General features: G+C 34.8%; 1 protein-coding gene across 1 annotated transcript; it reads left to right on the top strand.

The window, feature by feature from the left end:
• Nucleotides 1-1798: 1798 nt before the first annotated feature.
• LOC108463790 (TATA-binding protein-associated factor BTAF1) lies at nucleotides 1799-21988 on the top strand. The gene is made up of 27 exons (XM_017763704.2): nucleotides 1799-2277; nucleotides 2414-2508; nucleotides 3344-3561; nucleotides 3711-3765; nucleotides 3865-3946; nucleotides 5392-5729; nucleotides 7136-7238; nucleotides 7332-7941; nucleotides 8102-8234; nucleotides 8347-8415; nucleotides 9109-9320; nucleotides 10662-10902; nucleotides 11139-11312; nucleotides 13099-13524; nucleotides 13604-14044; nucleotides 14133-14252; nucleotides 14342-14809; nucleotides 15847-16385; nucleotides 17131-17623; nucleotides 17708-17776; nucleotides 18014-18349; nucleotides 18454-18717; nucleotides 18816-18865; nucleotides 20046-20155; nucleotides 20227-20309; nucleotides 20652-20864; nucleotides 21346-21988. Exons 1-27 carry the CDS (start codon nucleotides 2226-2228, stop codon nucleotides 21514-21516), a joined length of 6165 nt encoding a protein of 2054 aa, XP_017619193.1. The 5' UTR covers nucleotides 1799-2225; the 3' UTR covers nucleotides 21517-21988.
• Nucleotides 21989-22276: the final 288 nt, after the last annotated feature.

Here is a 22276-nt window from a genome sequence, read left to right as displayed (position 1 = left end):
TTAAAATAATAACTCACTTATCAAAATTGTGGTCCCAAAACTACAGTTTTTGACACCACTGAAAACGGGCTATTACAAATGGATTCACTATGACCAAATTATTTATTTCCATTTTCAAACTTCATTTAATTCAAAAATCATAAACTCATTTCTGGTTCATTTTCATTTTGGAGAAAACTACATTCATTTCCAAATGTTTTCCATTTTTCTATTTTTACCACTTTTTTTCTATCCATTTGATTCAACATGTAATTCATTTCTGGTTTCAAAGAGCTAGTGGAGGGACCGACTGGACATATGCAATTAGGGCTCAAATGATTTATAATTAAGTTCCAATTTTTTGCCTATTAATTATAAACTCATTTAGTCACGAAGTCATTCCGTTATGGTATCGTGACTGAGCTCTCCCCAACGAGATACCATTACGAAAGTAACCTAATCAATGCTCGTCCAATGACCTTGTCATAATTGTTACCCTCATATGATATCCTTAATCTCTTTGGGTTAAATTCGCTCTCCTAATATGATTCTATTTTATCTCATGGTAACCATTACATCTTCTTTCATGAAAAGTCAATTACTATCAAATAATAATTAAGTCATTCATCACAAAGACAAACAACCCATGACCATTTTTATTTTTCATATGTATGTCATGTAATGCTAATAAGGGGATACTGTTTACCCATATCTTGGGCTATGAATTCCACTATTATGAATGACATTATGTATTGCAGAAGTTGTATACCCAACGCACCAGCTTTCAGTTCCTTATTTATTCAAACTCAGGCTTTTACTTACATCAAAGTAGGTGAGTCACATATACATAGTTTGTCATCCACTCAGGATTTAGGTATGCCACACTTTGAACGTCACAAGTGAATAAATCCACAGTCACAAGTGAATAAATCCACACCTTGGGTATAATCCGATGTACTGTCAGTCTAGTCAGTCGCATCTATGTCTTTATCTTTTGGGAGTCTTTCGCTCTAATGTGCATGACAAAACATATCCCCAATTGAACTTGATACATGATCTATTCTTCTTGAGTCTAGTTCGATGTACTATTAGTCTAGTTAGTCACATCTAAGTCTTTATCTTCTAGGAGTCATCCACTCCAATGCCTAAGACAAAACATCTCCTCAATTGGACTTGATAGATGACATATTAGTCTTACTCATTTCTAATTAGACTAAGGAAATATTTAGGCTTATCTACTAATAGAAGTTATCTTTTCGTTTTATGATCCGACCACGTAATGCCACTTAGTTTTAGTTAAACATTAGACAATCAGTGAGCAAATATTTGTTTCTATTTTGCTTTGCATGTAAAAATCATATGAGGACATTATACAAAGTATATTAATGTAATCCATAAATTGTTTTATTAACCAATCTATTCGAAAAAAATTATAAATTTACAAACAAATTTACTACACTTAAGGCACTAGATCCAACAAATAAATGCACGTTTGTGTCTCTACATGTCCTTGTTTCCCTACTAATTACAGTTATGGAGCTGCACCAACGTGATACTCTTGCTACTCTGTTTTGAGTTAGTTTGCTTTTGGCACTTCTTAGTCTAAGGTATTATCCCCTCACTGTTATTACGAAAAAGAAATAATAATCAAATCAACAAAAATTGTGAACATTTAAGGTTAAAATATTATTTTAACTTTTTTAAAATTGCCATGTGAACATTTGTAATTGCGAAATTAGATAGAGGATTTAATTTTTTAAATAAAAAATTAAGAAATTTAATGTGTCCAAATTAAAATATAAAAATTAAATTTAAAATTTAAAAAATTACACTACCCTTTGACAAATTAAAAAAAAAAAAAACCAGCAACGCCATTCTCTTCTTCCTAAGACTCATGCAAACGCCGTCGTTTTATGGGTAACCCTAACTTTACCCATCTATCCCTTTTTCTCTTTCTTCCATTCTCTTATCGTTTATCACCAAATCTCGAATATATAAAAAATTATATACAGAATAGAAGAAAACCAGTGCCAGAAAACGAAAGCCAAACAGATTCAACAGAAAAAAAGAGAAAAAAACGACGTCGAATTCAACAGTTCCCTTCTTTCAACGTTTTTTTTTTTTTTTTGTTTTCAACAAGCGAAGAATTACCTCTGTATTTTTTTTTTCATTTTCAAATTGAATGATCGAAGACGATGCCGAAGAATTACTGACGAATTATATAATCCGACGAGAGTTTCAGTTATATGGCTCAGCAACAATCCTCGCGTCTCAATCGTTTACTCACTCTGTTGGACAGTATCCTTTTTTCTTTTAAAATTTGTTTTTAGAACAATTTAATTTCAATTTTTTTTCATTTGGATCTGATTTGAAATTTGCGAAATTCAAGAAGCATTTCGTTTTGGTTTCTTTGACTCATTTTGTTTTTAAAAAGCTGGTTCAACGCAAGCGACGAGATTCACTGCAGCGCGGCAGATTGGTGATATCGCCAAATCGCATCCGCAGGATTTGAGTTCTCTTCTCAAGAAGGTACTGGTTTCAAATTTTCTGTTTTTTATTTTTTATTTATTTTTATGCATTCTTAGCTATTAATTCAGTCTGATTAGTGAGTTTTCATGGTTTTTTATTTGGCTAATTTTGCAGCCTGTTATATTGAGGAAGAAAAAAAGACACTATATTTCCCTATTTTTTTGTTTTCATATTAATGTACTGCAATCAGTTCTTTCTTTTAATGATTAGTTGTTTTCATTTTTTGACCCAAGATTTCAGGGAAGCCTTTACATTTTATATTGTTCCATACATAAGGAAGAATAAGCTCGTTAGGGGGTGTGGTAGTGAACTCTGCTAAATTAGGATCATGAGGAATTTACACTACGATGTTCTTTTGTTCCAAGAACATCAGAGGAGAACAATGTTTTTCAATGCATAAATTTTATACCTCTCCATGTTTTGGTTTTTTGGCACTTGCAATTGTGATTGTGCTTTCTAAACCGTGAATTTGTTAAACATTGTTATTTCAAATTGTTGCATTGCAGTATTCTATGAAATTATTCATTTTTATCAACCTAGAAAAATCATCGGCACTGTACTTTAAGATACTTGGTCAAATTTTATCTTAAATGTATTTTACTTGGTGTTGTGTATTTAGAATGCTGTACAATTGAGTTAATTTTTTGAGTTGTGCTCAAGTCTCTGTGTTTACTAATTGGTAGAGGGGTTGGCCTAAGCATTGTTTTGATTATTTTACCTAATTATTCTGTGAAGTTCAAATTTTCTAATTATGTGTTTCAACGTTTTTTTTCTCCTTCATGTTCTTTTTATTATTTTTAACATATGCCTGAACACCATTGTTTGTTGCAATTAGGTTTCTTCATATCTTCACAGTAAAAATTGGGAAACGAGGGTTGCTGCTGCTCATGCCATAGGGGCTATTGCTCAAAATGTTAAGCACACTTCTCTGGCTGATTTATTCTCTTCTGTTGGAGCAAAGATGACTGGGGCTGGGGTATCTGCTAATGTCAAAGATGTGGTGGTATCACCTGAGTTACATTCTAAAATTGTATCAGGTGTTTCATTTAGAAGGTTGTTTATCAGATTTACCAGAACTTTATGATTTAAAAATATCACTTGTCATGGATTTCAGTTTGCATCTTTCTAAGTATGGATTTTTCTATACAATATCTAGTTTTCTTGTTTTAGTGACATATTTCTTTGTATAATTCTTTTAACAGCTTTGACATCAACAAGGTGTTGGAGTTTGGTGCGTTATTGGCCTCAGGTGGACAGGTTAATTATCTCCATTTTATTTGAAGAATTTAGCCCAAGTATCTTTTATCACGTTATATTTTCTGTGCTAACGATAACACTGAAACGTTTCGAACACAGGAGTATGATATTGCGAATGATAACTTAAAGAATCCTAAAGAGAGATTGGCTCGCCAAAAACAGAACCTAAAAAGACGTCTAGGTTAGTACCTTTTTTTATGGGTTTATTATGCGGTAATAATACTTTCAGATTTTTATTGCGTTTGACTTTCGGTTTATTACTGTATGGTAATTGAAAGATGTGCGTGTAATTTATGAGAAAATTAATGGGAAAGAAGTTTGTATGAGATGATTCGATTAGGGGAAAAGTTGGCAATGTCGTTAGGAGGTCAAAATTTTGAGCTACTTTGTAAGTTTGAATGATTGATTTTTTTGTTTCCATTCATCTGTACATTGGCTAGCGTTTATGAACTAGTGGATTATCATTCTGTTTTCCCTTTATGATCTTTAGGTTTAAAATGTGTCAAACCGAAATATATTTGGCTTGGAATTGAAACAATCTTGGCAGATATTTCTTTAGTGATATGGTGTCAGTACACAGTATGACTGATGTACATACATGTGTCTAAGCTTGCTTGGCAAAAGTCCACTGCATGGAATAAGTTGAGATTTGTTGTATACAATTTCTATATATGCCAGTTATTCTACGCTTAACTGTAATCTAAGTAGGAAATGTTGATTATGTTACTTCCAGAACTTGGAAACTTTTGAATTGTGTTTTTAATATTGGAAGTCTTCAATTAGGTTCCATTTAGATGAAGTTGTTTAGATCGGTCCTTAGCCTGAAGTTAACAAAATTGCTTAATATTAACTAAGATACCGAGGACCATTGATAGATTGGTGCCCTGTAGGTTCCAGTTATAGATTCAACGTCTTTTGTTTGGAAGTAGAGTAAAACATATCACTATTAATTTCTGCCTAAAACTAATCATATAGAAATTCGTTTTGACCATTGAAAACCTTGTTGATCTTGCTATACCTTTAATCTTGCATATGCTTTGCCCTTTTAAAACTTTAAATGTGATATAAGATGGAATTTGTGGGTGGGACCTGATACTCCCATATTCTAATGCTAACATATGTCAAAATGAGAATTTAGGGGGGGGGGGTCATTTTCCCTCTGAAGGTTGCTGTCAACTGTCAAGTGGCTTCAATTTCCTTATGGAAAAAAATCCAAAAGTAAATGAACTTTTTATGTCCAAAACATGTTGAAAGTGCAATTTTTTATGAGCATAAAGCCATAAACAAAGCCTATGCTGCAACTGTATCCAGTTCCTGTGAAATAAATGACCAAGGAAGGTTGGTGGTGTAAAGAGTAGGACTTTCTGCTGTGGGTTTGACACTTATACATGCATTTTTATCTTTACATTTCTTTCTTTTTTGTAATTTGTGGCAGTTTACCCTTTTTTATAGTGTTATATTTTTTACTTCAGAAATGGTTAATTTGGTTTGCTTATGTGACTTTTTTTATTTTTATTTTTATCCTCAATCTTCTCCTTTATTGCGTTCATGAGAGTCTACTGAGTTTGGTTTGTTATACTTCCCATTATGTGGTTTCCTTACATCAGACTTGGTTGTTATGGGCAGGTTTGGATATGTGTGAGCAGTTCATGGATGTCGGTGATATGATTAGAGATGAGGACCTTGTAGTTCACAAATACCACCAAGGAAATGGGTTAGATAATAGATTTTACACGCCACCATCTGTAAATAACATCCAGCAATTTGTTTCACGTATGGTACCTAATGTTATTTCTAAAAGAAGGCCAAGTGCTAGGGAGTTGAATATGTTAAAGCGAAAAGCTAAAATAAATTCGAAAGATCAAGCAAAAGGCTGGTCTGATGATGGAGATACAGAGTTATCACCTGCTCATAATGTATCAACTCCAAGAGGAGCATGTCCTGATCCATTAGGTTCGAGTAAGGTATTTGAATATCTGACTTCGTAATTAACATACACATTCATAGTGTTGGTCCGGGAGTTTCTAATAGTTAAATCTAATGTTTTATTTATTTATGTTGAATGCCAAACTTTATATCAGTTTAGTACTACACCATTTTTTGTTTAATAGACATAACGGAAGTCCTTTTCTTTCTTTGCTTACAGCACATGTGACAACTTCTCTGAAATTCTAGAGTTAGGATTTATTTGTTATTTGATTGCTTTGACATTAAGGTCCAGGAACTAGTTTCAATTTTTTGATATGTATATATAGGGTTTTATATAGAAATATATATTTTTGTTAAATTATTTAGGATTCAAAGAAATGAATAAAAAAATATGAAAGAACTTGAACAGTCTGTTTGATCTTTTTTTGTTACTACATGAAAATATAAATATCTGCAGTGACAAAAATTTTATGAACAAATATTTGCAAGTTTACATTTGCTTTACTTAACCAGAAGTTGTAGGAGTAATAAACCTTTTGCTTAAATTAATTATTTTAACATTAATCTGCTTTTAGAATGAATTTCATGGTTTGAGGCTTACCCCTACAGTAAGCGTGACTTACTTTAGAAAACTTAAATGCTTATTCATCTTTTCTCTGTCTCACCACCACTATTACTCAAAACATTCTTTCTCATTGTTCTAGAACTTCTGTGCACATTTATCTTGTGTATTTGTGAATTTTTGCGATATTTGCTAGATAACTTATTCATCCTTCAGTTATGATTTAATGCATAAAACTTACTGTGTGCAAGCAACATGTCTGTAAATTCATGAGAATGTCCTTAAATCTTGTTTAGAGTAAAAGTGGTTGGTGTCTCTGGAGTCAAGTCAAAAGGGCATTCTTTATCGATGGAAAGGATTAATTGTTGAATAGGTTGATGTTTGGAGAAATGGGATCAGCCAATTGGAGTAAAATTGCTGCACCTTGCAGTTATTAAGATAAAATGGTTATCAAGATAGAAAGCCTTTGCTTTCTAGCCTTATACCAGAAAATTATCAGACAGTTGATTTTACAAATGACCATTGTTTTGTGTAAAAATTGGAATTTCTCTGTTAAAAGGCTGGCAAATGTAGCTTGCAGCTATGTTGCTCCATCTCTTTGTTATACCCTGTTGCAGCTACAAGATCAAAAGTTAATAAAGATGAAAAACCTTAACTAAACCAGCAAACTATCGGATAGTTGATGTTAGGTACCATTGTTGGCTAGGGTAAAAATTTGGAATTTCCTTGTTATAAGACTGGTTTAGTTTGTAAGGTTACAAAAAGGATTTATGAGGTATTTTCTTCGTCATTTAATTTTCAAAGAGATAAATGGCTTCTTCTGTGTTGCTTCTGTTTTAAGCTACCATGCTTAGCAAATAATCTTGGCTTTATGTGTAGTTTGATGCTGTTACTGATGAAGACAGCTCTGATCATGATGGGGACGGCCGTTGGCCTTTCCGTAGTTTTGTCGAACAACTCATTCTTGATATGTTTGATCCTGGTTAGCATTTTTTCTTTATGAACTTCAGGAGTTATATTACTCATTTTTTACTTTCTAATCTGATGATAGTTTTTTTGACTGTGTTTTTATCAGTTTGGGAGATTCGCCATGGTAGTGTTATGGCTTTGAGAGAAATTTTAACACATCATGGTGGTTCTGCCGGAGTATATTTGCCTGACTTGAACTCAGATGATGCGCTGTTTCTTGAAGTAAAAGATATAGAATATCCAAGTAAAATTAAGAGAGAGAGAGAAATTGATTTGAATATGCAAGTTTCACCAGATGAATTGGAGCCAAATCTGAAGAAGCCAAAGATTGAAGATGAACCATTTCTGGTGTTGGACAAAGTCCCCTCTGCAGACCAGCATGGTGGCTTTGATGTTGCAATTAAGATTGAGGATAGTGCGTGGACCTTTCCCTCAGGGCAGTTTAACGGTCAACATGATATTAGTTCTATGAAGATGGAGACTGAATTTTATGACAATGATGTGATGTACCAGTCTAAAGAAGCTGTTGTAGTGGAAGAGCCAAAAAGTTACTATGAAGATAAGGGTGCATTTGCAAATTCAGATGTGTTAAAAGATCTACCTGAAAATTGCGAACTTATCAACTTAGTTAAGCTAGCCAGGCATTCCTGGCTTAAGAATTGTGAATTTCTTCAGGACTGTGCAGTTCGCTTCTTGTGTGTGCTATCACTAGACCGGTATGCCTTGTTTCCTCTGTGTCGCAAGTTATATAATTGGTTTCATTTGATGAAAAATTGCGATTTATTTAGTACACTTTTAACGTTAGTGGATGAGAAATTGTTGTTTGTTTAAGAAATTATGTCCTTATGTTTATTGTTTTATATCTTTCTCCTGCAGTTTCGGAGACTACGTATCTGATCAGGTTGTTGCTCCAGTACGAGAAACTTGTGCACAAGCATTAGGTGCTACTTTTAAGTACATGCACCCTTCATTAGTTCATGAAACATTGAATGTCTTGTTGCAAATGCAGGTAAAGACCTGATAAGCTCTTGGTCAATATCCTTGATTTTAGTGAAGGCTGTAGGTGCTCCATTCTTACCGTTTGTATGGTGGTTTTTATTTTGTCGTCCTTCTTTGTTCAGCGTAGGCCAGAATGGGAAATTCGTCATGGAAGCCTTTTGGGTATCAAGTACTTGGTTGCTGTTCGACAGGTAAGGAATTTGTTGTCTTCAGTACTCTTTTGCCTCTTCTAAGTATGCAAATTCAATATCTTATGCAACAATTGTTGATCATAATTAGTGTTTGGAAGGAGTGTTACCTGATCTTTTAATAAATCAACTTCTACAACTCTTTCTCTATAATTATTAGCCTTTGAAAGCAATACTCTTAACTATGTAAATTCTATATTTTCTGGGAAATAACTGTTGTCTATCTAAATTATCCTTTGGAAGCAGTTTTGCCTGATCTTTTATTAATAAATGAAATGTTCATAACTGTTTCTCTAGAATAATTAGCCTTTGCTAGCGGTGCTCTCTAATCTGTTAATAAATGAAGTTGCAAGGTCACAAATTATCAATGTGTTTCAACTGAAGTAACAAAATCCTGTCTCATTTCTAAAGTACCGAGACTGGGGGAAAATAGATGAAATGGTAATAGGCACTTAATATTTTCTATTATTGGATTTTGTGTTCCATGTAGTTCACTTGTCATGACTTATGGTCAGTTTCATTTTATTAGACTATGTTTTAGTAGGATTTTTGTTATCATAGCCCATCCATCTGCATTGTCTCTTTTGATATGCTGTGTTTTAAACGCAATGTGTGAGGTTTTTATTCAAGTTGAATTTTCTTTTTCAATTTGACCTTTTCATTAACTTTGTTATCACAATCCATTGTGCATTCTAGGAGATGCTGCAAGATTTGCTTGGCTATGTTCTTCCTGCTTGTAAAGCTGGATTGGAGGACCCTGATGATGATGTACGAGCTGTGGCTGCAGATGCTTTGATACCTGCTGCAGATGCTATTGTTGCCTTAAAAGGTCAATCACTGCATTCAATTGTTATGCTGCTTTGGGATATACTACTTGATTTGGATGACCTTAGTCCATCCACTAGCAGGTAAATATTTTCACATTTTCTTGTTTACTAAAAAATTACATCAAATTCTTTGTAATGTGGGGGGAATAGAACCTAATGTAACCTTTTTGAGTCGATGCACTAATTCTATATGCTATACTAATTTTGCATTTCCTGATGAAAATTTTTTTGAAGTTAGAAATGATACATTGCAAAACCTTAAACTTCTGGAGTACTTTTAATATATTCTTAGTATTCAATTCTCATATGTACAATTTGTGGCTGTAAGTGTAATCCTTTGGAAGGCGTCTTTTCCATGCATTACCTGGCTGCAGAGTTGCATTGCAACTGCAGGTGTTTTTTTTATTGAACTTGTCTAGGACTTGTAAGAAATGACTGGTTTTTGTCATTAGAAACATTTGAAAACATTTGCTCTTAAGGAAAAGGTTATCAGGATTCTAAACTGAAAATGCAATATCTTGACTAAATACTGCATTTGAGCATGTCAATTATGAAGCAATGCGATTCTTGCTGATATGATTTATATGCACACAAAAAATCTACCTTTTATTTTTTTTTTTACTGCTGACTTTACATTTTACTAATTTTCAACTAAAGAGGCAGACCCTTTGAAAATTCTCAAATTCTCCAAACCTCTACAATTCCATCCAAGAGTTTTTAATAAGACAGTAGTAGCATTCAGGGTCGAGAAAGTGAATGATTAAAAAATGATAAAAGGTTGAAACGTGTTATACACTGCTCAGGGCCTGCTGGCTGTTGTATTCATTCTTAACTCCAAATGAATCTGCAAGTGCATTCTGGAAATGTATGGCAACCAGCATTTACATATTTCTACAATCTTCAGAACTAAAAAAATAGAAATATTAACAAAAGAAAATGATAATACAGAGCTTATGTTCTCAATTGTGTTTAAATACAGAACATTTGAGTCAAAAAGACAAGATCTGCAAGTGCATGCTTAAATAAACAAAGAAAGAAAAGGGATAAGAGGAATCTCTCAAACTGAATGTGAACTGTTAGATTAAGGGTGTTTTCAGCATTGCTTTTGGTTACTGTTATGCAGTTAAACAGAATTGAGAAAATGTGCTATGTATGGTTTATTTTCTTTCTTTAATATTTCAGTTAAGTTTGTTCCATGTCATGCCTTGTCTGTTCCTTAAGTGTTTTCTTCAGCTAATTTTTTTAACAAAAGCACTTAGTTTAATGCAAGGTGTGAAAAAATAATTGCAATCTTTGATATTGTCTCACTCATTTGAATATGACTTTTTCATGTAGTTGTATAGTAGTTTAGATTTAGCAGTAAGGTCTGGAGGAGATTGTGGAACCCTGTTTTACTCCTTATCATGAATATTATTGTTGCAGTGTTATGAATCTGTTGGCTGAAATATACTCCCAAGAAGATATGATGCCCAAGATGTTTGGGACATCAACAGCTAAAGAGAAGCAGAATTTTGATCTAAATGAAGTAGTTGATGTTGACGAGGTTGGAGAAGCGAAAGATTTGCAGGAAAATCCATATATGTTGTCTATGTTGGCACCACGATTATGGCCCTTCATGAGGCACAGTATTACATCAGTTCGACACTCAGCAATCCTTACTTTGGTAAACTGCTTGTCTACAGTGTTTAATTTTTGAGTATCTCTCGTAAATTTTTTCAAAACACAAAACTATTATTATTTGACTAGCTGGCTTCATATTTGGGTTATTAGGATTATCTAGTTTGGGCATGCCTCATGCATGTTTCCAATTTAGGGATATGTATTTGCTTGCAAAGTTTTTAAATATAAATATTTGCATACTCTTTGAAGGATTATTAACTTGAAATTTTTATTTTGTAGGAGAGACTTCTTGAAGCTGGATATAAAAGGAGCATTTCTGAGCCTTCTGGTAGTTCCTTTTGGCCATCTTTTATTCTGGGTGATACCCTGAGGATTGTATTCCAGAACCTGCTCCTAGAATCCAATGAGGAAATTCTTCAGTGTTCTGAGAGGGTATGGAGATTGCTTGTGCAGGTATTTCACTAGAAATTATCAGAAGTTGCAATTTCATGCTTTCTTTTTATTTACTCAGTTCTTATTCTTTAATAATTCACTATAATATGAAAATAAGTCACGGCCTGTTTCAATGTTTATAGTATGGTATATGTTCTTTTTGTTCTTTTGAACGGTAAATTGATTCTTCTGTTTCAGTTTTTCATCTCAGTTGTATTAACTTATGTTTGTACCAGAAGGGGTAGATTTAGAAATTTCTTTTTTGGATCTTCTGTTTTTGACTGTGTCATGCTCATTTTTTCCTTTGCGGTGCAATGTAATTGGATTCTTGAAGCTTGAAGGGGTCAATGCATGTGAAATCCTATAGTTTGACCAATTCAGATATGAGGACCCTTTTTTTAATGTTCTGTTATAGACTCTTATTTTAATGTTTTATTTAGTTCTCACGTTAGGAACTTTTATTACAAGTCATTTCTCTTTTCCTTGTCACCATAGGTGAACTTGCTCTTTGTTTTAGAGTCCAGGGTACCTAAACTCACTATTCTAGCCTCGTTTTATTGTGTTTTAGCTGAAGTTTCAAGAGATAAGTATGAACCTTTTTCAGTTGAGAGATTCAAGTGATCACTGAATTAGCTGGGTGAGGAAATGGGTGTAGTGAGTGCTGTTGTTGCGACTTATCGCAATAAAAAAAAGCAATGAGTCAAACCATGGAAAGAATCCTATTTTTGTTCCTTTCATAAACCATTGGTGCCAATGCCTATTTCTATATTGTTGCATACATGTTTACAGTTGAAAACATATGAAATGGATCTTTGAAACACTGCCTGTCTGTTTACTGGTCGATATTGAGTACATGCAAAATTATGCACGAAATTTCTCCTGTTGGATAAAAAAGAAGTGCATAGATATTAACTGAGTTGGACTAGATTTTGTTTTCCTGAAATGGGATTGGGGTAGAAATCTCATAGATGTACTGCAGAGCTGAATAAAAAGCTATGAAATTTGCTTGTTTTGGTGAATCTAGGCAAGCATTGGTGAGCAATTAAAGCATTAATAGCAATCGTCAAAGCTAAATCATGTTTGACATCAAAAGACCTTGGCTATATTGTTACATACTCTGTGATGAGGTGAAATCCATCACAAAACAGCTCATTAGGTGTTTGGTGCCAATAAAAGCCATTGCTAATTTCCAATCAACAGAAAACATGTCATTTTTGTTGAAGCTGTTTCCAAGCAGTTTAGGCTAAACTTCCTTTTGGAGCTTTTCTAGCATTTTCCTTGGGCAAGTTTACTTTTATTACAGAAAATTTTCTTGGCAACACCGGTGTCATGAAACTTACATATGCAAATATCCTAGACACTGCTTATCAGAAGAGAAAGGACATTATAAGTAAAATACATTTATATCCTTTAGATTCTGAGCTTATTCCAAGCAGCTTAGGAGGCCTTGCTCACTGTACTCTGTTAGACTTCAACTTTAGTTTCAGAAATTTTTTCCTGTTGCTTTAGCACCTTTTTAGTTATCCTCTATTGTCAGAAATCAAAATAATCATCAGAGATAATATTTGGTCTATGCTGGCTAGATTTGTCGTTTTCTTTTTGGTGATGGAGAAGTGTCTTTTTCAAGCTTTTGAACTGACTAGTAGAGTGATATTGAATTAGGGATATGCTTTTCCCCCCTTTTTGTTGGGGTTGGGATTCTGAACTGTGCTTAATTTTTGTGTTAGACCTTTTGTCTGCATCCTATTTACTGGGCTATTTCTACCTCCTGCGTTGTTCTAAAACATGTTTTTCTTAATGATTCTAGTGCCCAGTTGGGGACTTGGAAGTTGCCGCAGCATCCTTTATGTCATCTTGGATTGAACTTGCAACTACTTCTTATGGTTCAACATTAGATGCTACAAAAATGTTTTGGCCGGTTGCTCTTCCTCGAAAGAGTCACCATAAAGCAGCAGCTAAAATGAAAGCTGTGAAGCTTGAGAATGAATCTTATGGAAATACTGGATTGGATTCTGTGAGAGGAGCTGTTTCTCAGGAAAATAATGGGGATACTTCTTCCAACTTAGTGAAGATAATTGTCGGTGCTGATGCAGAAATGTCTGTGACAAATACTAGAGTCATTACTGCTTCAGCATTGGGGATATTTGCATCCAAGTTGCAGGCAAATTCTCTGCAGTATGTAGTTGATCCACTGTGGAATGCACTTACCTCCTTGTCTGGAGTTCAAAGACAGGTAGCTTCTAATTATGTGCAGCAGGAAAAATTGCTCTGTCATATATTCTATTTGTCAATTATTTTTCATTTTTTCTCAGGTGGCATCTGTGGTTCTTATTTCTTGGTTCAAAGAGATCAAAAGCAGGGATTCATCAGGAAACCAGGAAATTATACATTCTTTTCCAGATCATCTTAGAAAATGGTTGTTGTATTTGCTAGCATGTTCTGACCCTGCATTCCCTACTAAAGATTCAGTTCTACCTTATGCTGAGCTGTCAAGGACATTTGCTAAGATGCGCAATGAAGCTAGTCAATTACTACATGCTGTTGAATCATCTGGCATGTTTGTGGATATATTGTCAACTATGAAAGTTAACGTAGAAAGTGTAACTGTGGATGAGGCGATCAGTTTTGCATCAAAATTGTCGTTATTATCTAATGATAATGCTGAGAATGAATCAATGAAAAGGAATATTGATGATATAGAGTCAGCAAAACAACGCCTTATAGCAACTTCAGGCTATTTAAAATGTGTTCAGGTTTGTTTGTGATTCAATTTTACTGTTGTGATATGGTAGTCTATACATTGATTTTCTTGACAATTCAATAAATTGTTTTTCCGCCCAGAGTAATTTGCATGTTACAGTGACCTCTTTGGTTGCTGCCGCTGTTGTCTGGATGTCAGAGCTTCCTGCACGACTTAATCCTATAATTTTGCCTTTAATGGCCTCAATTAAAAGAGAACAGGTATTATTTTTAAGATGATATTTTTGTTTTTTGTTTTTGGTGACAGAAAATTAGATTTGGTTCTGATATATTTCTCATACATTGTTTAGGAGGAAATACTGCAACAAAAGGCAGCAGAGGCACTTGCTGAACTTATTTATCATTGCATTGCTCGCAAGCCCAGCCCAAATGATAAGTTAATAAAGAATATTTGTAGTTTGACGTGCTCAGATCCTTCTGAGACTCCTCAAGCTGCAGTTATCAATTCCATGGAGATTATTGATGACCAGGATTTCCTCTCCTTTGGTACTAGTACGGGAAAACCAAAATCAAAGGTTCACATGCTAGCTGGTGCTGAAGATCGATCAAAAGTGGAAGGTTTTATTAGCAGAAGAGGGTCAGAACTAGCATTGAGACATTTATGTGAGAAGTTTGGTCCTACATTGTTTGAGAAGCTTCCCAAAGTCTGGGATTGCATTACTGAAGTTCTTTTGCCTAGCAGTCCTTCAGAAGATCATCAAATTGTGCAGGCTGTTGAATCTGTCAAAGATCCTCAGATCTTGATTAATAATATCCAGGTCATTATCTTCCTTGATTTTTCTTAATTTCTTCTTCCGAAAATTTCTTCCTGTTATGTTGATTGACAGCGTTGATATGGCTTGTTAGACTTTGTTTTTGGTGTAATCCCCCCCCCCAAAAAAAAAAAAAATACAAATTCACACATGGGCAAAGTCAGTAAATTGGTAATTGGGGGGGGAGGGGGGGCTGAAATAAAATTTTAAAATTTGGGGGGCCAAAGGTAAAATTTTTGTTTAAGAAGGGCTGAAATTGATTACCTGATAATTGGGAGGGGCTAAAAAATGATAATATTCCGCTTAACCAAGGGGGCCAAGGCCCTTGCCCCCTCCTCCCTGAGGAGCACCCCAACTCATGCATGCATCTCTAGATTAGTTAACTTATTATGTGAAACTTGGTGGCATAATTGGCTCAAAGTATGTTGAATTTCTAAAGTGCATAAGCTAGATATTCTTTAATGATAGTGCTCAACGGCACTGGATTTAGATCCTGGTTTTTAATTCTCTTTTGCCATTTTATGTCTTCTCGTTTAACTTTTGGAAACAAAATCTAAGTTGCTCTTAAATTTAACAAAAAAAAAAATGCATCTGAAAGAAATGAGTGAAATACATCTGGGTTAGATCAGCCCATCTGGTGGAAGCAGATGTGACCATAACTAATGGATCTCTGTATGTAATGATAATCACCTCCTTTACATTGTTTTATTTCATGGTGACATTAGTTTCCTAAGTTCATAGTATCAGAAGAGGAAGGAATAATTCAGACTTGGGTTTTCAGTTCTCTGGAATTAGTGGTTTTAGTGTCATTGACTTCTTTTTTAACTGGTTAATGTTGATTGTGGGAAAACAGCATAATCATCATAATAACTTGGACCCATCACTCTTCCCATACAGAATGCTGTAGGTACATTATTTCTCTCTGTTAATGTACGGTGGAAAATGATACTTGTTTCTGGTATGTCTTTTCTTGGAAATCGATGGTGTTCGTGGGTATCTGTGATTAATTTATTTCTCATGTATCTATAATTTATTTTTGTCAGGTTGTACGTTCTATTGCTCCAGTACTGGATGAATCCTTAAAACCTAAACTGCTTATGCTTCTTCCTTGCATATTCAAATGCATTAGTCATTCCCATGTGGCAGTTAGATTGGCCGCATCCAGGTGTATTATGACTATGGCCAAGTCTATGACTGTAAATGTAATGCGGGCTGTGATTGAGAATGCCATTCCAATGTTGGGGGATGTGACGTCTGTCCATGCCAGACAAGGTGCCGGCATGCTTATTACTTTACTTGTTCAAGGATTGAGTGTGGAGCTGGTTCCATATGCACCTTTGTTAGTTGTCCCTCTTCTTAGGTGTATGAGTGATTGTGATCATTCTGTCAGACAGAGTGTGACACGCAGTTTTGCTGCCCTGGTGCCTCTTCTTCCATTAGCAAGAGGCCTTCCTCCACCTGTTGGACTGAGTGAAGGTTTATCTAGAAATACAGAAGATGCAAAATTTTTGGAGCAACTGCTTGATAATTCCCATATTGATGATTACAAGCTGTTCACTGAATTGAAAGTGACACTGAGGAGGTATGATTGTCTCTATACTAATATTGCTACTTTTCTGAATATTCTTTTTCCCTTCCCTACTTCTGCTTTCTTAGTTGAATAAGAATGCATTATTGTTTACTGCTGTGTTGTTTCGTCTCTTTACTGCACTTGTCTACAACTGCATGGTATGCTGGGGAATATTTGCACATATTTATAGTTTTGAAGTGTGAACTGGAGGTTTAGTTGGTCAAGTTAATGTACTGGGGTCTATCAATTACTCTCCTTTCCCTACTTTTTCTGAAAACCAACTGTAGGTCGAATCTAGGCTGTGGAAGCGTTAAATCTGGCATCAGAGGTATCTTCTTGGAGGTCTAAAATTTTCTTGATGATTTGACATTAAGTATCTACAGAAGAATTGGGGACAATAGTTGACCTTGTTTGGTCGTTTCTCTCTTGGGAAGTAGTTTGGGGTATGGGGTTGATATGGCTGGTATGTTATTTGTGCCAATTATTGGAGTGCATGCTGATCATACACATATTTGTTATCTTTTCTTTTATCTTCACTTGTTTTCTTCTCGAAATTGGCAATGCATTTTTTGATCAATGCTTCTTCAACTGCCTGAGATGTATTATTTTTCTTCTTATCGGCAAGGCAACTGTTTTAATTTAGTTAGTCTAGGTCTTAAAGCTGAAGTCACTGTGCAATACTGCTTTGCAAATTGAATGCAGCATTTCTGTAGTCAGTCCTAGAATAATTTATTTACCGTTGCTTGCATGCCTTCAGGTATCAACAAGAAGGTATAAACTGGTTGGCCTTTTTAAAACGTTTCAAGCTTCACGGGATCTTGTGTGATGATATGGGGCTTGGAAAGACGCTTCAAGCATCAGCAATTGTAGCATCTGAGATAGCTGAGTATCGTGCTTCAAATAAGGATGTGGATCCTCCCCCATCCTTAATTGTTTGTCCATCAACCCTTGTTGGACACTGGGCTTTTGAAATAGAAAAATACATTGATGCTTCTCTGATATCCACTCTTCAATATGTTGGTTCTGTTCAGGATCGTGTTGCTTTGAGAGAACAGTTTGATAAGCATAATGTAGTTATAACATCATATGATGTGGTGCGCAAGGATGCTGAGTGTCTTGCACAATTTCCCTGGAACTACTGTATTTTAGATGAAGGACATATCATCAAAAGCGCTAAATCTAAAATAACATTGGCAGTAAAGCAGCTGAAAGCTCAGCACAGGTTAATACTTAGTGGGACTCCCATCCAGGTAAGGTCAAAGTCTATTTACTTGTATATATTAGAGTTTCCAGTATCCTGAGAAAGTTTCATTTTCTCTTTTTCTATTTTTCAGAACAATATCATGGATCTGTGGTCCCTTTTTGACTTTCTAATGCCAGGATTTCTTGGAACAGAGAGACAGGTATCTCTATCTTTGGTTTCTTGTTTTACATGCACATAAGATATGCTGTTTGTTCTTTATGTATATTCAGGATACTTCCTCAAAAGGCTTATCACTGATGACTGAGTTATGTGGAAACTGTTTCTTGTCTGATATGCTTTTAACAAGTTCTATTATTTGGTTTTCTTTTACCTAAAAACTGTGGTTATTATTGTTATCTTGGTATCTAACACTGTTGATATGATGTCATTTTGACAGTTCCAAGCCACCTACGGAAAGCCACTGCTGGCTGCTAGAGATCCTAAATGTTCTGCAAAGGATGCTGAAGCTGGGGCACTTGCTATGGAAGCATTGCACAAACAGGTCATGCCTTTCCTACTTCGTCGAACAAAAGATGAGGTTTTGTCGGACTTGCCAGAGAAAATCATTCAGGACAGATACTGTGACCTTAGCCCTGCCCAATTATTACTTTATGAACAGTTCTCTGGTTCTCATGTGAAACAAGAAATTTCAAGCATGGTAAAGACAGATGAATCTGGAGTTGCAGGAGGAGCAAAGCAGACTTCACCAAAGGCATCTACACATGTATTTCAGGTAAAATGATTCGATTCCTTTCATTCTTCTTTATTTCTTTCCCCACAGTGCATGAAGTTTCTAATTTCTATGGGCTGAGTAAATATCCCTTTTGCTATTTTTAGGCACTGCAATACTTGCTAAAACTTTGTAGCCATCCCCTGCTTGTCGTTGGAGACAAGGTTCCAGAGTCACTTACATCGCAGTTGTCAGATCTTTTTCCAGCAAATTCAGATGTCATTTCTGAACTTCGTAAACTCCACCACTCTCCCAAATTAGTTGCTCTTCAGGAGATTCTGGAAGAGTGTGGAATTGGTGTGGATACTTCTGCTTCTGATGGCGCTGTCACAGTTGGGCAGCACAGAGTTCTGATATTTGCTCAGCATAAAGTAATGGTCATCCTATCCCTCTTGCTTGCTTGCTTGCTTGCTAGTTGAGCTTGTTTGATTCATTTCAGAATTACCTCTTTAACAATGTTTTCATTCAGGCTTTACTGGATATTATTGAAAAGGACTTGTTTCACACCCACATGAAGAAGTGAGTCTTCTATTACCACTGCATGGCTGAATATTAGAATTGTTGCTTTTTAGGGAACTATTTTGTGTTCTTTATTTATTAATTTAACACAACTGAAGAAATTTTATTGAAGTAATTTGTTTTTTGCTAATCTTCATAGCTGTTAATGCGTTAAAGGTCCATCCTTTATCAACTTTTCATTTTGTTTGACTTGCATTTACAAAATTTATATTATTTAGTCATAAACCGATGGTATATGCTCTTAAGGCTTTAAAGGTATGGTTTGATTGGCTGAACTGTGTTGAAGGAGATTTTCTCCTACTTTGTCTTTATTCTGTGCTGTAGTCAATTTGCATTGGCTAATTTAATTCTGTGGTGTAGTTCAAGAAGGCAATTGCTTATTCCTTCTTTTACCATTTAGCTTAGTCATCCTTACATAGGATGGAGGACATACATTATTTTCCCAGTCACTTGTGGATCTAATCGGTTTCATAGGCATTTGCTACATATGTGGTGAGACTATGTTGCTCCCAACTCTTTATTTTTCTTAAGGTAGTAGTCTCTGAACCTTATGCCTGACACATGGGTTGGGGTCCTAGGGGATATGATCTCCAAGGATTCTTCAAATATGTGGAAAAACTCAGGAAGAATTTTACTGTACTTGTATCTGACAGTCACACTATAGTCCAAGTAACATTGCGGAGTAATATAATCTCTACACCTATTGTGAGGCAATCATCTGTTGGATCCAATCAAATATGGTCTTGTCCTCCGATTGTCCTTCCTTTTCAGGTTGATGTCTGGTGTTTTAGTATCTTTTACCCTTTTTGCTTTGTAAGAACGCACTATTCAAATCAAGTCAGTTAGGGATATCTTGAATGTTCAAACAAGTGTCAAACTCTCATAGGTTGGTTATTTAGTCAATGCTTCTTTGTTCTTCTGAACCTGTTGGAAATCATGGTTCTTTGCATTGCCAAGGTTATTGCTGACAACTGCAGAACTGTAAATTTTTTTATGTTTTACTTGCCTTTGTAAGAGGTTTTTAGAGTATGCGAAGACCATAAACCAAGTTCAAGATCTTTTCATTTTCTTCTTCGTTTTGTGCATCTGTTTGTAGCTTATTTTGCCTTCCTATGAATACAGTGCTTATTCTGTGCAAATCTCTAAAGTATTATCAATTTTAATATTTTGCATCAAACAGTGTCACATATCTACGACTGGATGGATCAGTTGAACCAGAAAAGCGTTTTGACATTGTGAAAGCTTTCAATTCTGATCCAACTATAGATGCCCTGCTGCTTACAACACACGGTAAGACTTTTCTTCTTGCTGAGGGAATCTCTTTTATGATGTTTTACTTAATTGTAGGCTCTCTTTTGCAGTTGGTGGTCTTGGTCTGAACTTGACTTCCGCTGATACCCTCATTTTCATGGAACATGATTGGAATCCAATGCGTGATCATCAGGTAACTTAAATATTACATATTTTTGTACAGAATATTATGCTATTCATGTGTTGGATGATCCAATGAAATTCATTTCAACAACTACTGTTCTACAATAACTTTTTACAAATTAATCTTTATCAAAAAACAAATGCCTCTTTTATTGGCAGCCTATATTTGTTCATATAATATATTGCCAATTATTTATCAGGTATTTCAAACAGATGCATGCACTCAACATTTATTGTCTGAAATTGTTTTACCATTTGCTGAAGTTTGCTAATTGGTTTTGTTTTTCTTTTTTCTTAATATATATTATTCATCAGTGATATCTAATGATATATGGCTTATTTGCACTTTCAGGCAATGGACAGAGCACATAGATTAGGCCAACGGAAAGTAGTGAATGTCCACCGTCTCATCATGCGTGGTACCCTGGAAGAAAAAGTTATGAGCCTGCAACGGTTCAAACTATCAGTTGCCAATGCTGTTATCAATGCTGAGAATGCCAGTTTGAAAACCATGAACACTGACCAGTTGCTCGATCTATTTGCCTCTGCCGAAACATCTAAAAAGGTGTTTTTACTTTGGATTTCTTTTTCAAGTGATAGACAAGATAAATTTGCAAATTATTTTTGGTTCTTTATCTTCTTTTTTCCGAATTTCTTCCAAGCTTTAGTAAGCTTTTGCCTGAATACAGTGGCCACATGTAGGAATTAGGCTGTCCCCCCAAACCAAAAAACCCCTTTCTTGATGGTTTAGATTTAAGTTCTTCTAAGACAATAGAATATATAGAAATAAAAGGAATCTACTGAATTTTCATGTTCCTTCTCTAAGTTACTTCAAGTCTTCTTTTTTCTTAAAATACTTATATTCAGTGCATATACTGACATGGATACAGTGTAATGACCCTCTAAAAGAATAAGAACTTCAAATAAATTTAACATATTTGTGAAAGACACATTTTGTATTCGACACTTGCACCTGCATACAAGTAATGTATCTCCTCTCTTTAGATCTTTGTAGATGACAGATACCAATGTATTTTGACTTGCAGGGAGCTACTGCCTCAAAACGTTCAGATAGTGGTATCGATGGAGACCCGAAATTAATGGGTACAGGGAAGGGATTAAAAGCCATTCTTGGTGGCTTGGAGGAGCTTTGGGATCAATCACAATATACTGAGGAGTACAATTTGAGCCAGTTTTTAGCAAAACTTAATAGCTGAATTTGAGCTGTTTAAAGACATGGGTTGCGGTGGTACGCCTAAAGATTAAATTACTGAAGCACCACACGGGTTTTTGGATCACAGCGTGCTAGACTTTGATTCCGGCCAGTTCGTATCAAAGCTAACTGATTGAAGCCAGCTGCTTGTCTGTAAAAAGAATGTATATATATATATATCTAATTAGGACCTGCAATTTTGGCAAAATTTAGGTTTAGCTTTCAATTTTTTAATATATTTTTACCCAAATTTTGGGATGCTTTTGCCAAAATTTTGTCTATCCTGGAGTTTGCATATTAGGTAGACGGGGAAAAGTTGAAAAAGAAAAAGAAAAAGAGAGAAGCTGGTATTGAAGTGGTTGGTCCCAAATTTTAAGAGTTGGTCGGAAATTACAGGAAGAGAATTGTAAAGCCGATTATTGTATATACCTTCTTTTCTCTTAAATCTAAAGAATTCTCATCTTTCAAAATTAAAATTGTTTGCCAAGAACTAATGTGACAGAACTTATAAATTATAAAATGATAAAAATATATAGTACTTTAATGCAGTGTGTGAAAAAGGTAAATTGTTTGTCAATAAAAATTGAAATTTGTATTTGATTATAAACTTCGAATTTATATTATATTTTATCAAACCTAATTACAAACATGTGAAATGGTAAAGGTTGAAGTTTAAGAAATTTGTTAAAAGAATTTATAGTGGCAATTTAATTATGAGAACAGAAATAATAATTTGAAAATTAAAGTTCTTAAATTATCAAATT

The sequence above is a fragment of the Gossypium arboreum genome, chromosome 13, assembly GCF_025698485.1.
Source record: "Gossypium arboreum isolate Shixiya-1 chromosome 13, ASM2569848v2, whole genome shotgun sequence".
Classification (NCBI taxonomy): Eukaryota; Viridiplantae; Streptophyta; class Magnoliopsida; order Malvales; family Malvaceae; genus Gossypium; species Gossypium arboreum.
Note: the sequence above shows the minus strand (reverse complement) of the source record. Positions and strands in the feature narration are given on the sequence as shown.